Source organism: Paramormyrops kingsleyae, chromosome 1 (assembly GCF_048594095.1).
Source record: "Paramormyrops kingsleyae isolate MSU_618 chromosome 1, PKINGS_0.4, whole genome shotgun sequence".
NCBI lineage: Eukaryota > Metazoa > Chordata > Actinopteri > Osteoglossiformes > Mormyridae > Paramormyrops > Paramormyrops kingsleyae.
Genome location: NC_132797.1, coordinates 38,348,351 through 38,372,451, shown reverse-complemented (window position 1 = coordinate 38,372,451; position 24,101 = coordinate 38,348,351). Strand labels below are relative to the sequence as shown.

The window sequence follows — 24,101 nt, the reverse complement described above, 5'->3', positions numbered from 1 at the left end:
AAGAAACATATTCCAAGCCAGTCATGAAGTGAGAGAGAAAAACCACAGAACCAGAAACTGACCCCACACCATGACGACACAACTCACCATCACACCAGATTTATGGCCATTGCTCTGGGAAGAACTAGCCTTTATTTAAACACAGCATACCATCAAGTGTTGTTTTCCTCTCATGTGACTGGACAAAGAAATTTTTCACATAGAATGTCACATAGCAATCAATTAAATTTTGTGCTTCCCAAAAAGCTTTAAAAACTAATTTATCAAGATGTGAAAGATGAGATGTGCTCATGTATTGAGAGGTTGTCTCTCTCAGCTTCTGTGTCAACAATCAACAGGATACCAATAAAATAAACAGTACTTACAATATATCTTACTGTATTTCTGAAATATTAAGAGAAAATTATATCCAACAAAATAAAAAACACATTAACCTTTTCCGTGCAATCAAAGGGCAGTCTATCCAGGGTATTCCACTTCCCTGTGTTACCCAGGATTAACTCCAAGGAGACAGATTAAACTAAAAATGAAATACAATATCTGAGAATGCAAACAAAAAGAAGAAGATACATATATACACATATGATTATGACCATCCACTTCCGGCTCTCAAAATTCGTTATCTGAAAATGTTTCCCCAAACTTCATCCACCACGGACTGCGAGACACCTGAAGCATTGTACTGTGCGACTGCCTGGCCCAGGAGGCCACTGGAGCAGACCTGCTGAGGTAGGCATCTACATCTAATCCTGAGCTGTTTCTCAGAGGAGGAGCACCTGAAAAACACAAAGTAAAGAAATGGCTACTTGTTCCTAACTAAATGTGTATGATTCTTTTTGTAATTATGAGCTGAAACATTAAACCACCAAACTATGGGGAACCTTACTCATCAGTAGCTCAATGTCTGTGTTAACTTGAGCCAGAAGAGCTTGTCTGTGCTGCTCAGCTCTCTGGTCCTTATCCTTCTTCATCAGGTTTTGCAGCAGCAGCTCCTGTGTCCTCAGATGAAGCTCCCTGCAGCTCTCCATTGAGACCAGATTAGACTAACAGGTATAAATGAAAGGTTAGTAGAACCTGTCTCTCGGCATTCAAAGTGTAAAACATTATTTAAATGTAGTAAATACACATTTAAGCAGGTGACCAAACCATTTCAGGGTAAATTGTTTTTTTCAATGCACTGCCATGATATTTGCTTTTGTAAACAAAAGATTTAAGCAGTACTTCTACAGTAGAGAATACTAGTAAATATTTAACTTTGGCCCATTTATAATTACATACAGAAAAACATAAGGCAAAGTTATAATTACATACGATATCAAAACTATAAAATAAGCAAGAGTGTACCGCTTGTCCTCCCTTACAGGATGAAGTGTGATGTATTCTTTGACTTCTTTTGTTAGGTCTGTTCTTATAGTGTCAGTCAAATGCCTAGTTCCCCTCCACGGAGAAAGCTGCTGCCTCATATCCCTCCTCCGCTTCAGAAAACCCAGCACCTACAGCATATCACAGTATTGCGAGAACAGAAAGTTTACATAGCCTTTCAGGTGTATTTACCATACGACACTTTAATGTTTAGCATTTGACTATATTAAGCATAAATTTTTCAAAGAGCAATAAAATTTCTCATTTTTTACATTTGTTGTCTTTGTACATTTATAATTAAATATAGGGTTTAAATTATTTGTAAATCATTGGATTATGATTTTTTTTTTATTATTTAATTTTAGTTCCAACTGATTATTTTTATATATATATATATATATATATTTTAGTAGATAATTTTTATATATATATTTTTACTTTATTATTTTATATCTCAAAATGAAAACATTCTGATTGAAAGAATCAATATTTTAATATCGATCCGCACATCCCTTTTGATTTGATAACAAGAGGTATGTTAAACTATTTGAAGTTGTTCTGGTTACTTGTATTTATGTTGGTTTTTCCTTGATTTTTTACGGTTTAATAACAAGCCTCTTGAATTTCATTAAGGGTACATAAAGGTTAGTGTTGTCGCCTCACACTCTGGGACCTGGGTTCAAGTCTCTGCCTGGATTCCAAGTGTGTGGGGTTTGCATGTTCTCCCTGTGTCATCATGAGGTTTCCTCTAGGTACTCTGGTTTCCCCCTCACAGTTAATTAGAGCCTGTTATTTAACTAACATTAGGTAAACTAGAATGTCACATGGAGAATTTTTCATGAAAGTAACACTAACATATGTAGCAAATGATATACCGCTCTCTGTATGGTGACTGCTGCTTTGGACTTCTTCAGTGCTTGCTTCTGCTGCTGAAAGTTTTTCCTCTCTCTGTATCCTCTCCATACCTTCTGTATATTTATTGCAGCTCTGTGCTCCACTTCACATAGATACCTGTCCATCTGGTCTGTGGAAAACACTAATGTTATGCAGAGGCAACTAAGATATATGACAAAGGTCCAAACATAGACTATTTAAAATATTCACATTTCAGAATAAGGTAATCAATACAGTCAACTCCAAAATATGGGAAAATACAGACATATAAAACAAGAAATACAAATGATTCAAATTTTCCTCAAAATGTTTGCAAAAACCATTTACTTATTAAAAATCAGTCCCACAAGAAAATTGTTTTATTTTGATAATAGTATATTCTCTCCCGGAACAAATCAGGCTTAATTGTTGGCGATCCCTAAAAAATACCTTAAACCAAACCAAAGAAAGTTGTATCTTGAGTGAAAAATAAACTTTTTATTACTCCTGTTATCCAAAAGCTCATTTCTTGTTTATGACCAATTCCCGTTTCCTTTGGGTACAAATATGAGGTTATAGAAATACTTTTGTCATCTATCAACATGGGTATATCCAAAGAGCTTTCAATTCAGTTTAGATTGAAGGTTGTTGATATGCACAAATTAGGCAGTGGTAACAAAAGATTCAAATGAAGGTACCATAGTTGATTCGAGTACAGTTTCAAGTTCACCTATGTATGGATTCTGTGTTGTCACTCATTCATATGAATTTTGACTAAATCTTGACTCAAACTCAAACATTTGCAACTCAAAAACCTTTCAACGTCCATCTGAGTTCATACCATATCCCATCCATAGCATAACCCATCAAAAGGCTCTTCCATCCCACCTCCTTCAATCAGAAAACCAACACCACTCCAAGCTCCCTGCATTATAGAAGACGGTTCTTGTGTAGTTCCCTGTACATGAAATGAGCTGCTGAACCACATGCAATCATCAGACACCTTCACCTTCAAGAAGTTACTAAAGACTCATTTGTCCCAAGAAATCCTCTACTGACCTGATGCTTCTTTACTTTATTTGAATGCTCTTATGTTACATTTCTGGCCCTTGAATAATTTTATTAGGTTCTTATTTTGTTAATAGTTGCTGTGTATTAGTGTATTGTTGTGTTGTTCCCGCTCATATATTCTTACACTTGTTCTATGGAATATTATTTAGCACTATATAATTTGAGAGCATAATCATTATGATATTATCAAAAAGTATACCAAATACTCATGATGTAATCATTACAATGTAATCAACTGAGGATGTATCTGCCCCTTATGTTAGCCTCAAAGTTTCTGTTAGCTATTCTATATTAGACCTGGGGCCTGTACTATGAAGGGGGTTTAACCAAATCAGACTTAACCCGGAGTCAATTTGCGAAGGCGGGTTTGACAAAATCTGGTTGTCTCAATTGGTGCTAATCAGTACTACGATGGCAGTTAAGAAGTTGATTTGTTACATTGGTGTTCTGCATTGGAGTTTGTGCGTGTTCACATAAATGGAGCACGTTCGGCAGCACAAGGCACCATTTCACTCATGGTGCGATCTCCATATTTCACGGAGGAAGACTGAATACTATTTATACAGGGCTATGTGGAGCTTAAATCAACGCTGTAAAGAAAGTCCGATACCACTGCAGCCAACAAAAGCAGGCAGGCTTGTTGGCAACGTATTGCAGACCGAGTAAATGTGTCAGTACATTTTCATGGTCATGAAATGTGATCTAAAATATCTCACGACCGATTATTAGACTATGAAGTGTTGTCTGAAAAGAATTGAAATATTAATAAATACAGAGGCTCACAGATGCGACACAATTCAGAAGTAAGCCTATTATTTGCTGTTAAGTAATGTAGTGCTCCCTAAAGTTCCATTACTGTAATGTTACTCATAATGTAAACCTAATGTTAATAACTTAACTGATCCTATTTCAAATGCAACAATAACGGAAAGCGTACGTGGCAGCAAGTCAAGATGAAATATAAAAATATCATGTCAAGTGGTAGGGCTATGTATTTATATTTCTACTCATTATGAAAGATTTGTTGTGTCTAGCCTCCACACACTTAGTGTGTTTCTATGTTTTACAGCTAATAAGAAAAAGGTGTCTGTTCATATGACACTTAATAGAAGGTGAGCCATTGTTTCAAACAAATGATTTACAACAGGAAAAACGACTAGGAACCTGTATAATTATTCCTTAAAGTGCAATACTATTAAAGTAGTACATCAGTCATAACGAATATGTTACAGAAGAAGCTAACAAATTCCAAATCACCACCTTATGTGACTCCAATAAGTGAAGAGAAGGTGAACCTAAGGTAGATGTGTGGTCACTAGCCCATATATCAGATCTAAAAGCATATTATGAGAAAAATACTTGTACATTGATGCTGGGAAAAGATTTGCGATTCACATAATTGCCCTCATGCTCTCCCAGAGGTGCACTAATTGGGATGTGTGTGCAATCGATGATTCCTGTGGCCCTTGGGAATCCTATGAGAAATTGTGTTCAGTAAAAGCAGTTTCCCTATCATAATAGAATATTTTAATGCTCCGATTTACTTGCGATTGCATGAAACCCTTCTTTATTCCGCAGAGCACTTAAATGACCAGGGAAAACCACAAATGCGAGTTTTGGCACTAAATAAACGCCATATGTAATTTATCGTCATATCAGCGCAAATGCACATAAAATACGTACGTATTTGTGTTGTTACATTAATCGATTGCTGCACATATTGCTTTTAAAGGTGAATGCATACTTGTGTACCAGTTATGTCAATCCCTGTCAATGAAATATGAGGGCAAAATAAACAAAAAAACAAAATAATTGTTCATTTATTGTAATCGAAGTAAAATGTTCAATTAACGCGATATTGATTTGAGGTCATATTGCCCATCCCTACATCAAATCCAGTGGTTCTGTCAACTTTGAAAATACGCACACAGTTTCACAAATACTTCAAACTGTGCAGTCTTATCCTTTTTGGCCCATTATGCAATAACCATAAATTCTTACCTTCCAACCTTAACTCTGCATTTACACTTTAGAAGGATAAATGCATCATATCATTCCAGTTTTTCGAATGGCATACAGCTTTGGAAAAAATTAAGAGACCACAGCAACATTGTAAAATATGTGTAAAATATACATTTTTCAGTAAACTCCAGCCTGGCTCTTCTCTGTTTCTCATTAGTGAAGGGCTTTTGCCTTTCTTTATGGAACTTCAGTCCTGCTTCTAGGAGCCTGTTACAAACTTGTCCTAGCAGTGCACTTCACACCACTAAATGTTTATCTAAATCTTAGAAATTTTGAGCCTGGAAGAAACCTGCTGCTCAGCATATCCTTATGCCAGCAGAACCAGGATTAAACCAAGATTAAACAATGCAGACTTTTTTAAAAAAATGGAGTGGTCTCAATTTTTTCCAGAGCTGACCTTGCAAGTCTCTCTCACAAATTTGATTTACCCTGAATCAATTTTATTCCACTATCTCCAGGTTTGCAGTTTTGTTAAGGACCGTTGCAATATATTCCTACATCTGCCTGCTGAAGACTCATTAAATATTATAGATAAACCAGAAAACCTAACAGAGTTGACTTCTAAGCTATACACCCACATTCTTCAGTCTGACTCCTCTCCACCTCCCAGAATGAAAAAAGAATGGGAGGTTGAGCAGGAAGTCCAGTTTCAGGACCCCTGGAGGGACAAATCCAAACTACAAGTTAATTATTCTGCATCCTCTGCCCGTCTCAATCTAATACAATTTAAAGTGCTACATAGAATGCATAGAAGCAAACCCAAATTAGCAAAATACTGCCCTGGCACTAGCAAAGCCTGTAATAGATGTTCCTCTGTCCCATCTCACCTAGCCCGTACCTTATGGTCATGTTCAAAATTAACAGGATTCTGGAAAAACTTTTCCAAAATCATGTCTGGAGTTCTAGAGACTGATATTGCACCTTGCCCACTCACTGCCATTTTTGGATTTCCCCTGAACCACTCTTGAGTTAACTAAACAAATTAATTATCATTTGCCTCTTTGATTGCCTGTACATGTATTCTCTTGCATTGGAAGTCACCCAAGCCTCCATCAGAACACTCTTGGCAGACTGATCTAATGTCATTCCATAAACTGGAAAAGCTCAAATTTACACTTCGAGGGTCGACTGAGAAGTTTTACACCACATGGCAGCTTTACCTCCCATATTTTGATAAAATATCCACAGTTCCCATCACTTAGAAAAATGTATTTCCATTCCTTTTTATTATTATTATTTCATGAATCTTCATAACCAGCTGAACACATGCTGTGACACTGAGAATTCTTTAAGATATAATTAAACCTTCTTGTTATATGTTAACCACATGCTTTGTATTCTGTGACACATTCCTTTATAGAAGTGGACCAATCCAGTCAGTGGGTTTGCCCTTATTTCTTCTTTTCTTATTTTTTTTTTAACTATTTTTGTTTTACTTTATTTCTATTTGTTTTGTTGATGTGTATGTTCGTCTGTTAAAACATATAAAACTGGACATGTTTGTATTTACTGTAAGATGCTCAGTAAATACAAAATAATGTCCTAATAAAACAATATATAAGAATAATATATATTAAAAAAAGTCACGGAATGCATTCAAAGATGGACATTAAGGATCTGTTCACACCTTGCGCAGGTAAATATCTCATGTAATCTCCCATGCTGTCGAAGTTACTAGCTAATAAAAGATCCTAAATACACTCCTCCCACTTTACAGGCTGTACTTTTGGCAAAGAGGCATTGGCTACAAACTACAGGGTTTGGAGCTCGTAAGCGAATCAGACTAATAAATCATGGGTAGCAGGAGGTAGCATGGAACTAAAATCTAGTGTGTAGCTAAGGTTCCGTATGACAACTAAAACGATGCCACTAGCAGGCTGAACAAAGACAGCAGGGAATGCTATCTGTGCGAGAAAAAAAAAAACATTTAACATCTTTCAACATTTGTCTGAGGTTTGAGGACCTAGTCTTACCTGCAGGGACTATCTCCAGCAGGTACAGCTGTCGTTGTCTGAATTCGCACTGGGCCCTCTGCCTACGGAGGTGCACCTGGAATAGGAAATCTTCCTCTGCCTTCTTCTTTTCAGACTGCAGCTTCTGTTGTTGCCTCATTTCCCTTCAAATCCAGATATGGATTTAGTTAGACCACATGCCAACACCAGCCCAAAGTGAAATAATAATCACTCAGATCTCATCTTCAAAGACAAAGGAAAAAGGGATCCATAAAATACATACTAGACATTTCAATCATCAACATGTAACAAAGTTTGGGGGGGGGGGGGTTGAAAGTAGCTTAGGAGTCAGTTGGAACTAAAAATATGTTGTCAGAATGACGAAAATGTGTTCGCCGGGCAGCCCCGTCTCCGCCTCTCCCTATCACCACCCAACCTCTGCAATGATGAGAGACCAACTAGGTAGACTGGGTTGCTGCTGGAAGAGATGTTGGTCCTGTGATCTCTGTGGATCCTAATGCCCCAGTGCAGTGATGGGACACTGTACTCTAAAAAATGGTGCCATCATTTGGCTGAGATGTAAAACCGGGTGTCCTGACTCTTTGAGGCCATAAAGGTTCCCTGGGCATCCTTTGACAGAGTAAGGGTAATACTCTGATCCCCTGGCTAACACTGCTCATTGTAATCCTTTCAAATCTGGCCTCCTATTCATCCCCTATATCTAATTGATGAATTCTCTCCTGCCCCTTCACCACCTTAGTTACCGTGTGGTAACTGTAGAACTGTAGAACTGCAGAATGGCAGCCATTGCATCATCCACATGGGTGCTACACAGTGGTGGTGGTTGAAGTGGCTCCCTATTGCTTCTGTAAAGCCCGTTGGGTGTCTTGAAAAGCGCTATATAAATATATAAATACAATATTCATTCACATGTCTTAAAATGTCATTTATATTTTTTATATTCTTCATTTGTCTAAAAATGTATATTCGATTTATTTCTCATTTGCACCAACATTTTCCTCGACAGAACATTAACTAACTACCATGTAATGTCATTCAGTAACATATAGACACTACTGTGATTTTATTCTGATATTAAATGTTATGCTACTTACAATAAATTCTGCTAAACAAAACTTCCACAGTAAACCGAAAATACTGTAATTCTGCCCAAGTAGGGGTGTGCAATATGAACCAAATCTCACATCCTGATAATGACACACATCACAACATAGCAAATTTTCCGTAAATTTAATGAATTAATAGTTTCTATAAAATGACCACATGGAAAGGCCTATTTCTTATTACATTTTGAATTATATACTCGACAAATAATGGTACTTATTCATATTTGATTATTTTTCTCCTTTGTGCAAATTTTCAATTTCAAGCAGATAAAGTGACAGGGACCACAGTCATCCATCTCACAGGTGGAACAAGAGAGGGCATCAGCTTGCCTGGCCAGTGCTGGGCCTCAAAGTCTTACCCCTGGAGGGCCTCCAGCCAACGTGTCAGCTATCCCTTGGGGTCATAGAAACTCAGGAGCCAGGTGAAGGATGTGTGGTTGGTGTGCAGCTGGAAGCACCATCCACAGATATGGACGAAAGTAGTGACAGGCTTGCACAATCACAAGGAGTACCTTGTGGGTCACGCAGTAATTCCACTCAGGGTGATTGTCTGGCTGAAACACACCACCACCCTTTCGCCCAGCAGCCCCACCTGGGACAGCATGGCACCAAGCCCCTTGTTGCTGGTGTTGGTGTCCAGGTTGAAAAGCAGTGCTGAGTCAGGATACAAGATTGCATCTGCAAGCTTCCCTTTACGCCCTCTGCTACCTTCTATTGTTTCAATTTTGGGGAGATCTGTCTCAGGTGTAGATTTTTATGTATAGACTCTCATCCACATATTGCTTTTGTGTAGTGGAAATAAGATCCAACAAAGATCAAATAAAGTAAGTAGAGTTGAAATATCAAACAGAGCAGTGGTTTCCAACCTTTTTCACATTGAAACTACTTAAAGATTTACCAGTTGCTGAGCACCGAAATAGTTATCCTGTTCACAAGTTCAAGCACCTCATCCAAGTCACCCTTCCCTTTGCTGCCACTAAGCGCCATCGCTTCAATTTTGGTGCGGTTTGTCTCAGACTGAAATCAGGTGTAGATCTTCATCCATGGAATGTTTATGCCGTAATATGATCTACCAAATACTTTGACTTATCACATTTGTAAACTGCTTTCACCTTTCCCTTTGCTGCCACTAAATTTTGGTTTTGTCTCAAAATTTGACAAGGATCAGTTCCAGTTCCTCACCTAGACAACATGTGCACAAGGTTTGAAAGATCCTCCAAATATTTTTTCAGTTATCGCTCTAGCAGGATCAAATGTCATAATTGCCCTTTTCTTAGCTTTGTGGCGCTACTATGCGGGGCTTCTTCAGTTTGTGAAATTTCAGTTTCAGCTCATCACCCATACAATGCCTCATAATGGAATCAAGTGTCTGAAACAGCTGACTGAGGAATAAAATACCAGGAAAAATGCTTGCATATATAAGGACCAAAAACTGATCTGAAATCACAGTAGCATATTGTAACCTACCTAAATTTTCTCTGAAGTGTGATGACAGCCTTTGAGAGGGTTTTCATTCTTTTCCTTGTCTGAAAGCCTCTCCACGTTGCTTGAATCATACATGCAGACTTGGTTTCCCGCTCAACTAATTGCTAGGAAGAAAAAGAAGAGGACAATCATGACGATTCCAAATATAGTTAAACTATTTGAGGATAAATTTCATTTAGAAAAATACACATTTTAAAACCAAACCAAGTATAAATTTGCCTAAATTCCAGGCATTTGTGGTTTGGTTATGTACTAAACATGTTTATATATTTCATAACACTGACCAGAGAAGCTTCTTTATGTTGAACTTCAGGGTATAGCAAATCACTTAGCTGCTCCACCTCAGCATCAAACCCCTTGCCATTCCAATCATTTTTCAACATGGCTTTGAGACCTGAAAAAGGCAAATTAATTATATCCTGCACTATCTGAATATTACAAAAAGTTTAAAACATAAAATTAATGTAATTATTAGACACCATTTCAATTAAAGTCTGCTATAGTAACAAACCTTCGTATTTGCCAGATATCAGCTCTGCAACAGAGTGCGACTTTCTTGCAATTATAAGCAATGTATTTATTGCCGTGCTGCAGGTAACAGAACTGAAACTGCAGCCCAATTTGTACACAATGTCATCCAAAATGCCATTTAGGGTTCCATGTCTTATTTCAATAAAAAATTCACTGTAGGTTATTACAAAAAAAAAAAAGTTAGAACAAAACTGCAAATGTGACATTTCTCTCAAATATTGACAAAATTCAGACCACTCAGATTCTGCATAAAAACAAACCTATTTAAAACAATACTACACTCTAATCCATTACAACTGTAAACAAATTTTGTGTGTGTGTGTGTGTGTGGCTTATGTTTATAAATGCGATAAAAACCTGTTATTTTGACATTGTGGGGACCATTTTTCATGCCCCCACAAAGATCTGTGAATGCAATCAAAAAACTAAAAATGGCAAAAGTTTAGTATTTTGTTTGGTTACTTATGGTTAAGGTTTGGGCTGGGTAAGGGTCAAGGTTGTCATGTTGGGATTAGAGTTTTCACCATACAAATGAATGGAGAGTCCCCACAAAGATATAATTACAAACCTTTGTGTGTGTGTGTGTGTGTGTGTGTGTGTGTGTGTGTGTGTAATTTAAGAATTATATCAGTGGAATATTATTGGATTACATTACTGAATATGAAATTCCAGCCAACACTAATATACTATATGATATATTTGTTCATACCTATTTGATTCAATGAGATGTTGCAGAAATAATAATGATATTTTGCCAATTTCTTCATTGTCACAAAGCTGAATCTTCTCATAATATTTCGACTGAAGAACTAAAGAAAAATAACTTCAATCATTCATTTATTACCATGTAGACTCATTAAGTATCAGTGAATCCAAAATGAATGTAAAACTGTCAAACAAAAATAAGAATTTTATTTTGCTACTAATAAGATTAAAGTACTTTGTATATATAAAAAAAACTTTTTCTAAACAGTTTTTGATTTTTACATTTCAATTTGTCAAAAACTTACCATGCTGAATTAACTGCCCATGTCCCTTTAAAAGCCAAAAAATTGAGTCCATAATTTTCCCAAAATGAATAATATTAGCTGATTTCTTTACCTTTCACACAGGAACAAAATGTTTTGATTGGTAAAAAGTGCTCATTAATGCAGCATTTTATGCTCAGTACAAGACAGTAAGACAGTACTTTAAATTGACAAAAAGGTTAAAAATAAATTATATAAATACCTCCAATGCTGCGTCCATTATACAAACTGCCAGAGAACTTAAATTGTCTGCAACTAATGGAAGAAACTGCTTATGAAATCTCTCTCTTTTTTTAATGCCATCAAGGCCAACACAGCATGTGCTGGAAAAAAAATAGTTATGCAAGGGTGAAAAACCAACAGCATGTGGATCAAATTTTAATAGATTACCAGAGTTAAAGCTTTTTAAAAATATACGTGGTATAAATAGTAATTTGATTATGCTTGAAATTAGACATGGGAATATTTCCAACAATAATGAATTAAACATTTTGGCAATGAAAAACAGACATACATTTAACAAAAATACACCATTAGTACAATACCCAATCAAAATAAAATATTCTGAACTTGCCAGTCCCACTGATTTATCCTTACCTGACAATTTCTGCAATTTGCACAGCTGTTTCATACCCTCCTTGAACAGTGTCATAGTTGTAAGTAAGGGCATCTGAACAGTACTGAAGTATCTCAGTTGTGTACATATCTTGTTTAAATTTTTTAAGTTCTTCGCTGCCTCCTACAGATTTTCTATTTAGGATGTCTTCAACGGGTCGGGGGGGGGGGGGGGGGGGCAAAGACACAAAAATCAGGTATTGCTTAAAATAAAAATGAGTGATTAATCATATACGTTCACAAGTCATGTTGTAGTGAATAGCAACCTTTTAACTTTACTATGACTTCTGGAGCAATATGTTCCGATTTACTCGCCACAGCAGTAGCCAGAGATCGCAGATATGGATCGACATCTTCATTACGGCTTAAACTCATAATAAGCTTGTCAGGAGAAAAAAGGACAAAAAACATTATGAAGCTACATTTCTCCGGATACTTCCAGATTTTTCAACGAGCAGTAACAAACCATCCTATTACACTGACTTTTACTAAAAAAGAACACTTATAAAACGACTAGGTCTGCAATAAGGCACAAAGTTTCTTAGACTGATAAAGTGGGTAATATAGTTATATACCTTACAGTATATACCTGTACTGTTTCTCAGTTTCAGTACTATTTCAAAATAAGGAAAGGTTGCTAGGAGTCATACGTATGCGTCCTAGGGATGTTTCGGTGCCGATTACGTCAATAACGAGCGCGAGAAATGGCAAAGGTGGATTATATCACTGTCTCGCGACATAAAATGTAAGGCAGTGCCGCATGCGCAAAAAGATAAACTCATGACACCTCCTTGTGCATTACGTATTTCCACAAAACTCATTAAATAGGTTGTCAAAAGTTCAACTAGTATTTTGTACTTCTTGCAGCTGAATCATGAGCACGTACAACCGAAAAATAATTTCTGTTATAGGAAGGTATGCTGAATATTTAAGCACGAGGCATTTTTGCCCATGCAGATTTTAGACTTGAGCTACAAACGAATTTGTCAGTTAATTAACCGAAGGATTTCGAATTTGAAAGTGTAATATATGTCTTTAATGCGCGAATACAGGTTGGACAATGTAATTTTATTACGAGTTTATTTTATAAAGAAATTGTAAAACTTACGAATATTTATAAATAGTATATTGAAGGCGTGCAGCTTGACTGTTCATTACTATTAGTGTGACCTTGTCTAGATTCGCAAGTACAGGAAAAAGTTAAACGTAATATCAAGAACATACAGTGATGAACTCAAAGATAAGCCATTGATTAGCCGTAGTCCGATGTATTTGTGGTATTGACATATGTAGCACCATATAAATGGGAAAACGTAAAATAATGAAATATTCTCTTCTTTTTATAACCTCCATACATGGATTTTATTAAGCCAAAGACATAAAAACATTTATAAATAAACACTGTAGATCGTATTTATAGAAGGAATGGCAGGATTTAAGAAAAACATTAAGCTTAAAAAAAACGTGATGTATGCCACCACACCCAAACATTTCGTTTATTGTTGCATTTCAGTGGCTTGATTGGTTGTTCTTGGACCATGGTGTTTCTGAGTGGAGGATACAGAGTAAAGATCTATGATAAACAACCAGGACAGGCAGCCAAGGCAGTCCAGAATGTGAGGTAAGTGAAGACAATAACAAACTTGTAGCTACACATTAACAGAAAGTCCAAATCAGCATGACTTTTCAAAGGGAATATGTGTTTGACAATAAAATTTGAAACAGGTCTTCTTGTATTGTGTGACATGGCTGGTATTCATGATTAATCCAGTTTTCGCTTAAGCAGTTCTTTCTTTTTTCTGTTTATGTACATACACAGCACACCCCATATACCTCCATTTTTGTCTCTCTTCAGTTCTTTATCAATGACTGATAGTCTGAAACATTTATTAAACCATGAGAATTTTTCCACTAGATTTCCACTAACGCCTGCATTATCAAGTCTCATTCTTTATTTGGTTTAAATTTGTTATAGAAGTAGGTGACACTGCATACATCTTAAATATATTGCAACCAGGAACCACGGGTTTATATGAATTTTAGCTTTATAAAAAATATTTTTTAAAATTTAATCATGATTAGTGTACTGTGATATTGATGTACTGTGTGTGGGTACAGGTTGCAGATTGAGGAGCTACAGCAAAACCAAATGTTAAGGGGCAACCTAAACTCGGTGGAACAGCTAGCACTGCTCAGCAGCCATGAGAGTCTTTCAGAAGCTCTGGAGGGTGCCTTTTTTGTTCAGGTCAGTTCTTGCCCAATAGTAGCGCTTATTTAAATATGCTTATGATATACATTCTTGCATTTTTTGTGGTAGCATTCTTCACTATAGTAAGCCTGTCATGTGTGTCAGTATTCATCTGCCTGGATGAGAAAGATTTTAGTTGCTTCAGTAGCATGTACAACAATGGTCTACGTTAAGGGATATGGTTGCATAATTATGATCTCAGATTTGTGTGTGGCATGGGGATGGCACGGTGGCCCAGTGGTTAGCGCTGCTGCCTTACAGCAAGAAGGTTCTGGGTTCGGTCCCCAAGTCGGTTGTAAGACCTTTCTGTGTGGAGTTCACATGCTCTCCCTGTGTTCGCGTGGGTATCCACTGGGGGCTCTGGTTTCCTCCAGCTGTCCAAAAGTGTGCACGATAAGTTAATTGGCGAATTTAAGTTGGCCCCGTAATTGTGTGTGAGTGTGTGCGCCCTGCGGTGTTTTGATGACTGCCCAGCCTGTTGTTCCCGGGATAGTTGTTCCCGGTGATGGATGGATGGATTTGTGTGTGTATTTGTGGCCCAGTAGGTTCATACAAGAAGGTCGCTGGTTCAAGTCCCGGGGCTGGTAGACTGATGTTGCAACAGCACTTACACAAGTGCTTTGGGGTCACTGGACATTGGCTGACTCTGTGCAGTAACTCCCCAATACCCCCCCAAGGTTGTACTTATCTGTATGTGTGTCTCATAGAGTGCTGTCAAAAAGACAATTTCCTCATGGTGCTGAATAAATAATCACTATTCTATAATTCAGCAAAATTATTGATCTATACAAGCAGCTTGTTTACCTTTCTAACTGCTTCATCACATTGGAGTATTACAGACATTGATGAATTTGTGTAAGCTTTTGTGCAAAATTTACTATGGAGCCCTCTATATAGTGCATATATTATTAATTTGTATTTACCTAATTAATTGCTTAATTATTGTTACATTGGCATTGGGTGTATCCTCTCCGTAACAGTCTAGGTTTTTTTGTAACTTTGTTGCTATCTGTCAGTCTGCTTATTTATTTAATTTAGCCAAACATTCTGTCTGCTTTGCCTCTTAATTTTGTGTTACAGTATCTGTAAATGAGAAATTGAATAATCAGCTCTTAGTTGACAATGAATGTGTCACACTACTGAAAAAAGTTTCAGTTGGGGAGGGGCAGGGGTGAAGACTGCGGCAAATTGTTTTTTTGTGTTTTTTATTTCTCAACCAAAACATTTTGTCACTGCCAGAGGCGAGTCTTGTCAGAGACATCTTTGTCCATGTACAGAGAGTGTGATGATCCCTAGGGAGGGTCATGGCCGGTAAAAGGAAAAAATGGTTGGTGAAATAGAATTGGCGACTAAAAAAGGAAGTTTTCTCACAATTTCTATTTTTTCTCTTTCTTTTGATGCATTCTCTTTCTGTTCCTTTTTAAAGTATAGTCTTGTTGCTAATTGAATTAATAGTTTAGTAATGTGTTGGTTACTCATCATGTATGAATCTGTTGACAGGAGTGTGTCTTTGAAGACCTTGCGGTGAAGCAGGCTGTCTTTCACGAGCTGGAGGGCTGTGCCGGAAAGGATGTAATATTCAGCAGTTCCACATCCTGCTTGCTGCCAAGCAGTGTCTTCTCTGAAGTCCAGAACAGGATGCGCTGCGTTGTGTGCCATCCGGTCAGTGCTATGTCACCGTCTTCAGTTCTGTTTTTCACTGGACTCCATGACAATACTGAGACTATTGGCCTGTAAAATATTAGGGAAATTATGCATATTGATTTTGGCACTGAGGAACACACATTTTTAAAAGAAACGCTCTTGGGGAAACTTAATTTAATTCATTTAAATTATTATTTTTTTCCGTAAATTTATGGATTGCCTATATAAAACCAGGAAAGCTACAATTATATACTAAAATAGGATATATATACTATATATACTATAATATAGGATTATATACTAAAATTGAGAAATTGATAAAACGTATTACGTTGCGTATTTTTCCCAGTAGCAAAAATATTAATATGATTAAAATAAACTATAAGTAATATGACCTAAAGGCTATATATTCCAGAACACTCCAGAGGAAGGTACAGTATTATTAAAATTTACAAGACAAAAGGTAATTGCTAACTACATTTTATAATATGACACAAATATAAATGGCATAAATAATGCTTTATTGCAAAATTTAATTTTTGAAGAACAACAAAGTCTTGTATCCATTGTCCCCCATGAACAACTGTGTTGATCTGTTTTTTTCTTCACTTTCCTTGACAATTTGCTATAAATGTAGCTTATACCATGCACTGTAAATGTGAATCATTTCTTTCGTACACATAAAAATATTACAACCACTGTACATCCCGTGCTTTTTTAAATGCATATTGAATTCATTGAGATTTTGTATATATTTGCACCAGTGAAAAAGTCTTACATTAATTTGCAATAATGGATTAAATGTATATTTGGCTAAATATGGAATCATTTAATCAAGTATGAATCTGTCCTGACTGCAGGTAAACCCACCCTACTTTGTGCGTTTGGTGGAGCTGGTTCCCCATCCAGAGACATTGCCTGTTGTGATGGACAGCACATTCACATTGATGACTGAGATAGGACAAGCACCTGTCCGTCTTATGAAGGAAATTGATGGCTTTGCTCTCAACCGTATTCAGTATGCAATTATTGCAGAGTCCTGGAGGCTAGTCAAGGTGGGTCAGGCTAATGGATCGAGACCCATGTGTTTTCATGAATTTGTAAATTACAGACGCTCCTCTACTTAGGAATGAAATACGTTCCGAATGGCCGTTCGTAACTTGAAATGTTCGTAAGTCGTTATTCAACATCATTTTAAGAGTATATTCAAGTACAAAGAACTAGGATGTTGGGAGTATGCACGCTACGCTGCTGCATGGTGGGAGTAGCAGCCAGATGTTGTACTAGGCGGAATTGGCACACAGAAAAAAAAAATTATGTTGCGGACAGGAAACGGGAGCCCAAATGAACACAATTTGGAATTTCAGTCCTCTTCGTTCGTATGTCTGAAAGTTCGTAAGTTGAAAGTTCGTAAGTAGAGGAGCGTCTGTATATACAAATGATTAGTTCATGTATGGCTAATCACTGAAAAACTAGAATGAAAAAAAAGAAGTATTTTTCTGTTACCTGGTCAAAGTAGGTAGTATGGACTGTACTCTAAATCATTGAATTGCTATGCTACTTAGGTTTTATGGTATGGTTGTTTCTTTATTACGGTTAGTTTGACAAGGCACTGTTTGAATATAGCAGCAAAATAAAGGGTGTGCAATACTACTTAACATGTTTTTAAGCCTTAAGCGTAATCACACTGACACATCATCTCTTATATGCTCCTACCCTCTTGTTTGCAGTGATGTCTTAATATCATATCAGTGCTTCAGACTGAGTACAGTATGGAGATTATATTCCAATTTCACTAGTTTGTCTGCTAAATTTATGTCTTTTCAACAATATATGCCTTCATAAACATGTGTTTCCAAGCGAAGGGTTGGAAGAGGGTTCCATTAGCTTACATTGCAAGTTACAGAACAGAGTGAGGTATGGGTGGTTGGTTGAAGGCGCAGCTTAAGGATCTTCGACTGTTGGCTGATTAATCTTCTTTTAAAAATGGTGTTCTGTCCTCTTCTGCAGGATGGGGTTATCTCTGTTCAGGACATCGACCTGGTGATGTCTGAAGGATTGGGCATGCGCTATGCTTTTAATGGTCCCCTGGAAACCATGCACCTCAATGCACCAGATGGTAGGTGACGACGACAGTGATCACAAAATACCATTGTTTTCTGTGTAATCTACTAAAGGATAATTACCTACACTTTGTCCAAGCAAAAAATTAGAGATTTAGTTTATATAAATTCATATTATATGACAATAATAATAATAATGACATATCTTGTCATTACAGTTACCTTTCTCATTAAATATTAAATATTATTTTATATATAGTGTGGGTCAGTTATCACTGTCAGTGTTTGTGTGTCAATTATACTACTTAAACCCTTTGTTTCTTAGTAGAGCACGTGTCATCAACAATATTTCTCCATTTTTTTCTGCTTTGGCCTGTTTCCTTTAAAATATACCCCGCTTCCTTCAATTTAGCTTGCAGTGATCTTTTCCAGCTGTTTCTAGGTTTCCTACCCCAATCCCCTATGGATTTCATTTTGGTGACTCTGACTTTCTGTTTAACTCTATTAGCCTGCTATCCTCCACAGATCTTCCTTATGGATTGTGTTTCTATTGTGGCCAAAATTAGGACCACGGAAACTTATTGATGAAGGTCTAGAATCTGTTATATGATGGTCTTCTTGTTCTACATATTTCTAATCTGTAGAGAAATATAGATATTTCTGTTATAATGGGACATATGTGTTCCTAAACCCTCTTATGCAGAATCACTCAATAAAAATAATTGAGCTTAAAAAAGAGTTATGGGTGGATCACCCTAATTAATTAAACCATTATTCTTTATGTTCAAAACACTTTATAAGATCAAGCTCTTTTAAAAATGTAAAATAACACATGCATGAATTAGGAGCTTTTCCACTGAAGTTCAGAAGCATTGTTTCTGGTTCAGACTTCCTGGGCTGTCTCGAGCAGGAACCACAATAGGAGCAGGAGACGCAAAAAGCTCATAAATTAAACTTCACACATAATCTCATACAAAACAACACCATCACCCCAAAACAATGGAGGATGAGCAAGTCGTTTGGTTAATTAGGGGGATCAATCGCACACTCCAAAAATATGGGACAAATTGGATTTTACTTATACGGGCCATATTTAAATTTATTATTAAATCTGGCCAGCAGATTGATCTATTTTTCCACAGAAAAAGAAACAATGTAACGGTATTCCACTTATAAGCGCTGGCAAGTTTCATCTCCAGCACCACCAATATTAGTCAGGAGTATGCCAGTTATTGATCAAAATTTCCTATGCTGAAATATGGTGAGGCAAGCAAGAAAGGTATTCATCAATGTATTTAACGTAATTGATATAGAAAAAGTAATTCTATCTGCTAATTTTTTGCTCCGCTACTTCGATCTCTTTTCTCCACACTTTCGCATAACTTCCAAATTACCACCAGTACTTGTGGTCAGCCAGTCAGCAAGTTTATCACTATAAGCCCCCTGCCCCACCCCCAATAGTTCTTGGTTTTGCGAAAAGTATCTAGTCCAGGTTAGATACTTAAAAAGGTTCAGGAACTATCTCAGGGGAACTACAGTCGGGCTGAGTTCTTGCAGTGGGAATGTGACAAAAGCTCCTGGTTCCTGATATAGGTTCTGGTTCCTGAAAAAGGTTTCTGTGGTGGGAGAGCGCATATTAGCTTCAATATCAAATGTATACACTCAAGAACCAGCACCTTCAGGTGCATTACTACATAAATTGTGATGGATGAAATTACCAAAAAACCAATGAAAGATTTATGTTAGGGCTGAATGATTTATCGATTTCAAATCGAAACCACAGCTTGAAACAACACAATTAGCAAATCGCAAAGGCTGCGATTTAGGATATACAGATACAGCACACCTGACCCAGGGTTTAAAACTGTCCTGAGAATAGATTTGCAAATTCATGCCGTTCTCCTTGTGTGACAGTCATTCTCACCAATCAGAAGTGCCGTGCTCCTCGCATGCCAGGCATGCTCAGACCAATCAGAAGTGGCCTAAGACAACTGCATATATGCCCACAAACAGCAAACACATGAAACCCAAGGAAATTGCTGTATTCGCGGTGCAAAAAAAAAACTGATTCTGCTGCTGAGCTATAAGTCAACTACCAAATTACCAAGAGTCTGAAAGCGTGTTAAGCCAGATGTGTGAGAGTTGGCAACCCTGGAAAGATACATTTTTAAAATTGTTTTACCTGAATTGATTTGTATATAAATAACATTACTTTATACAGTTAAGAAGCGGAAACTTCAACCAACATGAAATCACCAATAAATGACATCTATTTATTCAACATTTTATAATGCATAAATTTTCTAAAACGCATACTGCGTTTGAAGACTTTTCAGCTCTACAATTTCAGGATAGATTCAGCCACTCCATTATTAACATTTCAGCTTTTTGGTTGAGAGTGTGAGATTCACTGCTGTTATTAACACTAATGGCACATTAGCTCAAACAAAAAGGCTGCATACACCGGAGTGCGTTTTGCTTGTTGTTCACTGGCGTGGGAAAATGCGGTTCTTGTGTTATTAGGGGTCCAAGCAGCATCATATGCAACATCGCTATTGTATTTCTTTTTACTTGAATTGTTCTCATTATTACTTCATTTAACTGAACACAGTCACATATTTTGTGATAGATTTATATTTGATTGTTCTGCTAACTTTAAAAAAGTAACAAATACATTTTGAAAGCAATTCATATCTTTAAGTTCTCATCCTTGCATTAGAATATAGACCAGTTAATGTTTTGGTGGTTTCTTATGTAGTAATGCTATATCATATATTTTAAATTTATTACACATTGAATACTGAAGCTTAACTTATAAAAAAGCATATTCCAATTTAAATGGTGATGGCAATATTTGTCAGAAAAATAGCAGTTAGATATTTTCCCCAAGTGGTTCAACCCTAATTTATGTTATATAGACATCTTTCCCCTATTTGTCAAACCTATATGTATTTTGGAAACATACATAATATCGGGACTGCCAGCACTGATTTTACATGTGTGTTGAATATTTGGAGCTTGGTGTTTGGGATACCTCCTTGGAGTTCCAGATGGGTCTGAGAGTCAGAAAAGCTATCCTTTCTTTCCCTATCTATTCCTGAATGCTGCTCTGCTCCTCTCATCCATTCTTCCCAATGATACTGCCAAGGTATGTGAAGATTTTAACTTCCTCCAGGTCTGTTCCTTCCAAACCTGATGCAATCATCACTGCTGTTTGTGTGCATGGCTTCGGTCTTGTTTTTATTGATAATGAACCCTGTGCTGGCTGATGAGGCTGCTAGCTGAGATTTAATTTGTGTGTTTCTGATGCTAGAACTTTGTCACCAACAATGTCTGTCATCCAACTGCAACCAATGTACCAAGTTCTGTCATTTTGTGTTTTTGTGCATGGTATATGTCTGTAGGTTTCCCTGTAAAAAACAGCTGTGCCCTGTGGTCTTTCAGGTTTGGAAGACTACTTAAGGCGTTACAAAGAGGGCATGCAGAGGGTTCTGTCATCTTTTGGGCCAGTTCCTGAGTTTTCTGACAATGAAGCAGAAGTATTTATTCAGGTCTGTATGCATTTTTTGCATAATAATATTGCAAGAATGCAGTCTTCAAATAGATCATAAATTTAAGTTTTAAGCTTAGTTTTGCTCTTCAAAAGCATGTTACAGGTCTCAAATAAATAATAATAATAATAATAATAATAATCATCATCATCATCGATAATTTCCCCATGGGGATCAATAAAGTATCTTTACGCCTCCCTCAGCTTGCTCTTTGTAAAGTAAGTTGTCCGCAAAGGGCAGCCACCCCTAGCGGCGCCCAGGGAGCTGGGGGTTAAGGACCCGCAGACGTGCTGAGGCTGAGTTTGAACCGGCGACCTTGTGATTACAGGCACACAGGCGTAGCCCATTTATAATGGAGGAAAATATTCCTTTTGAGATGTGATTTAGTATTTGGACTGATGGGGGAAACTGGGGTATGTTGAGGAAACTCGTGCAACATGGGGAGAACATCCAAAATCCACACACAGGGCAGAGATGACATTCAAACTCCTGCCCATGGCAACTGTGTTACCCACAGAGCCTTTGTGTAGCTCTCATTTTTGCATTAGATTATATATGTAAGGGCTATATTTTAATGTAACCCATCCTACTACGTGCCCGCGTCTGCACAGCACTCGTTCGTTCGCTTGCCGTTGAATTAGTCTCAGAACCGCGGACCACACGCGCATATGCGCTAGCGAGCCGAAAACCCATCCAGAGAATAACTTAGTGTAAGATTTCCTTGCTCCAACATCATGACAGAGCGTGAAACTGGCTGTTCTCTAATCGAATGGAGCAATCAGCCACTGTTCCTGCCTCCAAAGTCTCAAAATTCAACCTGTCAAGCGAGCAAGTGTTGTGCAGACACGAGCATGTAGAGAGGGTCCAGCGAGTGCGAGCACGAAGAGAGGATGGGTTTTCTGCTTCTGATCGCATGCATGCGCGTGGTCCGGCCAATCCACGTCCCATACTTACTTATTTAGTTTTCGGCAGCCTGTAAAAAAATAGCTTGTATTACTTGTTAAAACGATTTGTACAGTCAGTTGCACAACAGCTTTTTCCCATTTAACATGTGTTTTTTGCGGCATTCAAGCTGAATGCTAATGCTGCCACTCAGTGGGTGTGAGCGCGGTGACTTCCGCCTGCTGTGACGTCATGTGCATACCCTTTGCAGTAGGAGTAGCATAAGAACATCAGATAAGAGATACTAAGTTCTGTTGTTTCTTATTCTCCTATGCAGGACATGCGTAAACATATTCCCAGCAGCCAACTGTCAGTCCGGAGAGAGCAGCGAAATAACCTTGTTATGGGCTTGGCCAAGCTGAAGCAAATGTCTGAATAACTCTTTACTTGAAACTTGGTTAAAAAAGCAAGTCATGTTTAGATGATTTTAAATCTGAATGAATAATTCAAATATAGTACTAACAGTGGAACACTGACACTAACAGGAGCACTAGCAGTGGAAGAATGAATCGATGTCATAGCAAGCATGACAGAATAAAGTCATATTCTCTGTGTCTGGTGACTGGACGTGCCAGCTCCTTGCGAATCATTTACATACCCATCGCTGGTCTGCACGTGTACCAAATTACATTGAAATTGGACCATTACTTATGGGTGCTTATTTTTTTTTGTCACTGAGTGGAGATCTGTAAACTAATTAAGGTTCAAATGAAATAAATCAGTCATTCAGTTATAGTAACTTTCCACTCCATCCTGAGAAGGATAATACCCGATATCCCCTAAAAACAAAATATTTATAATATTACAAAAAAAAACTAATAATGTTTACAGGATTAGGGGAATGGGGTACCATTCTGGTTCAGAGGAATTATAGCCTCTCTACAAGAGTTGTGGGTTAGATTACATCCCTGACTCTCTGTGAGCACATGCTGTCCTTCACATTTCCTGCTGGTGCATAGGCTTCCTCCCAATACATGTAGTTAAAACTAGTGCCTCAGAATTGCTCATAGTGTGTCAATATGTAGCTTGTGATAGCACAGTATCCCAGCTTTCCCTATGCTTCCTGGGGTAGGGTTGCCAGCCTGCATAGAATAAATGGTTAAGGAAAGTAGATGGTTCAGGAATAACCAGATATGGAATCTTGTATTTTACATCAATAACCTAAAAACTCATTCTATTATGGTTTGGGAATTTCTTAATATCAGATTTATTTGTGTGTGATGACTTCTCATTAATAACAGTCATAGATTAGTTCTGCTTGGGCTCAGACCGAATATGTGTGATTGCAACCTTTTATCTTAGTCTATTGTGTTCTACTAGCTTCACAGCTTTGATAATATTGATTTTGACTAAGTGGAGTAATCCTGGGATGACTGTTTTCTCACACAGCTGCATTTTCTTTTACTTTGTCACTTATATATTGAGTTGTTAAATAAACTATCCTAATATACAATATTGCCTAATGAAAATGAAATGATGCTTTATTTGCTTTTATGCTTTTCATGTATCTCTTCTTGTTCTAATTTGATACACACATACACGCACACAGGTGAGAGCAAGGGTCTGAGGGTAGGGTAAATATTACAT

The 24,101-nt window shown here is 37.3% G+C and overlaps 2 protein-coding genes across 7 annotated transcripts; one reads left to right on the top strand and one right to left on the bottom strand.

The window, feature by feature from the left end:
- Positions 1 to 94: 94 nt before the first annotated feature.
- Positions 95 to 12,847, bottom strand: LOC111860701 (IQ calmodulin-binding motif-containing protein 1). 4 transcript variants are annotated; one of them, XM_023844635.2, is made up of 14 exons: positions 12,642 to 12,847; positions 12,333 to 12,447; positions 12,049 to 12,214; positions 11,654 to 11,774; positions 11,434 to 11,524; positions 11,133 to 11,232; positions 10,404 to 10,576; positions 10,177 to 10,286; positions 9,875 to 9,996; positions 7,302 to 7,444; positions 2,238 to 2,386; positions 1,362 to 1,493; positions 887 to 1,043; positions 95 to 776 (listed from the first exon to the last, which is right to left on the bottom strand). In XM_023844635.2, the coding sequence occupies exons 2-14, from the start codon at positions 12,439 to 12,441 to the stop codon at positions 610 to 612; spliced, it is 1,740 nt and encodes a 579-aa protein (XP_023700403.2). In that variant the 5' UTR covers positions 12,442 to 12,447; positions 12,642 to 12,847; the 3' UTR covers positions 95 to 609. The 4 variants fall into 4 exon arrangements, 3 of the variants coding, with proteins under 3 accessions (XP_023700403.2, XP_023700404.2, XP_023700405.2); XM_023844636.2 differs by having other exon boundaries at positions 12,656 to 12,847; XR_002842080.2 differs by having other exon boundaries at positions 637 to 776; positions 1,345 to 1,493.
- On the top strand, positions 12,822 to 23,967 carry cryl1 (crystallin, lambda 1). 3 transcript variants are annotated; one of them, XM_023844641.2, is made up of 8 exons: positions 12,822 to 12,981; positions 13,580 to 13,687; positions 14,185 to 14,311; positions 15,815 to 15,976; positions 16,819 to 17,013; positions 17,969 to 18,077; positions 21,466 to 21,572; positions 22,792 to 23,967. In XM_023844641.2, exons 1-8 carry the CDS (start codon positions 12,941 to 12,943, stop codon positions 22,891 to 22,893), a joined length of 951 nt encoding a protein of 316 aa, XP_023700409.2. In that variant the 5' UTR covers positions 12,822 to 12,940; the 3' UTR covers positions 22,894 to 23,967. The 3 variants fall into 3 exon arrangements, with proteins under 3 accessions (XP_023700409.2, XP_023700410.2, XP_023700411.1); XM_023844642.2 differs by lacking the exon at positions 12,822 to 12,981 and adding an exon at positions 13,070 to 13,118; XM_023844643.2 differs by lacking the exon at positions 12,822 to 12,981 and adding an exon at positions 13,097 to 13,128.
- Positions 23,968 to 24,101: the final 134 nt, after the last annotated feature.

Excerpts from the sequence above, each read along its gene's own strand:
- LOC111860701 (XM_023844635.2), bottom strand. The coding sequence starts at position 12,441 with ATGAGTTTAAGCCGTAATGAAGATGTCGATCCATATCTGCGATCTCTG. Across the intron at positions 11,525-11,653 it reads TAATGGACGCAGCATTGGAG|GTAAAGAAATCAGCTAATAT; the intron begins GTATTTATATAA and ends CCTGTGTGAAAG. Across the intron at positions 7,445-9,874 it reads ACACTTCAGAGAAAATTTAG|GGAAATGAGGCAACAACAGA; the intron begins GTAGGTTACAAT and ends CTGGATTTGAAG.
- cryl1 (XM_023844641.2), top strand. The coding sequence starts at position 12,941 with ATGAGCACGTACAACCGAAAAATAATTTCTGTTATAGGAAG. Across the intron at positions 14,312-15,814 it reads AGGGTGCCTTTTTTGTTCAG|GAGTGTGTCTTTGAAGACCT; the intron begins GTCAGTTCTTGC and ends ATCTGTTGACAG. Across the intron at positions 21,573-22,791 it reads AAGCAGAAGTATTTATTCAG|GACATGCGTAAACATATTCC; the intron begins GTCTGTATGCAT and ends TCTCCTATGCAG.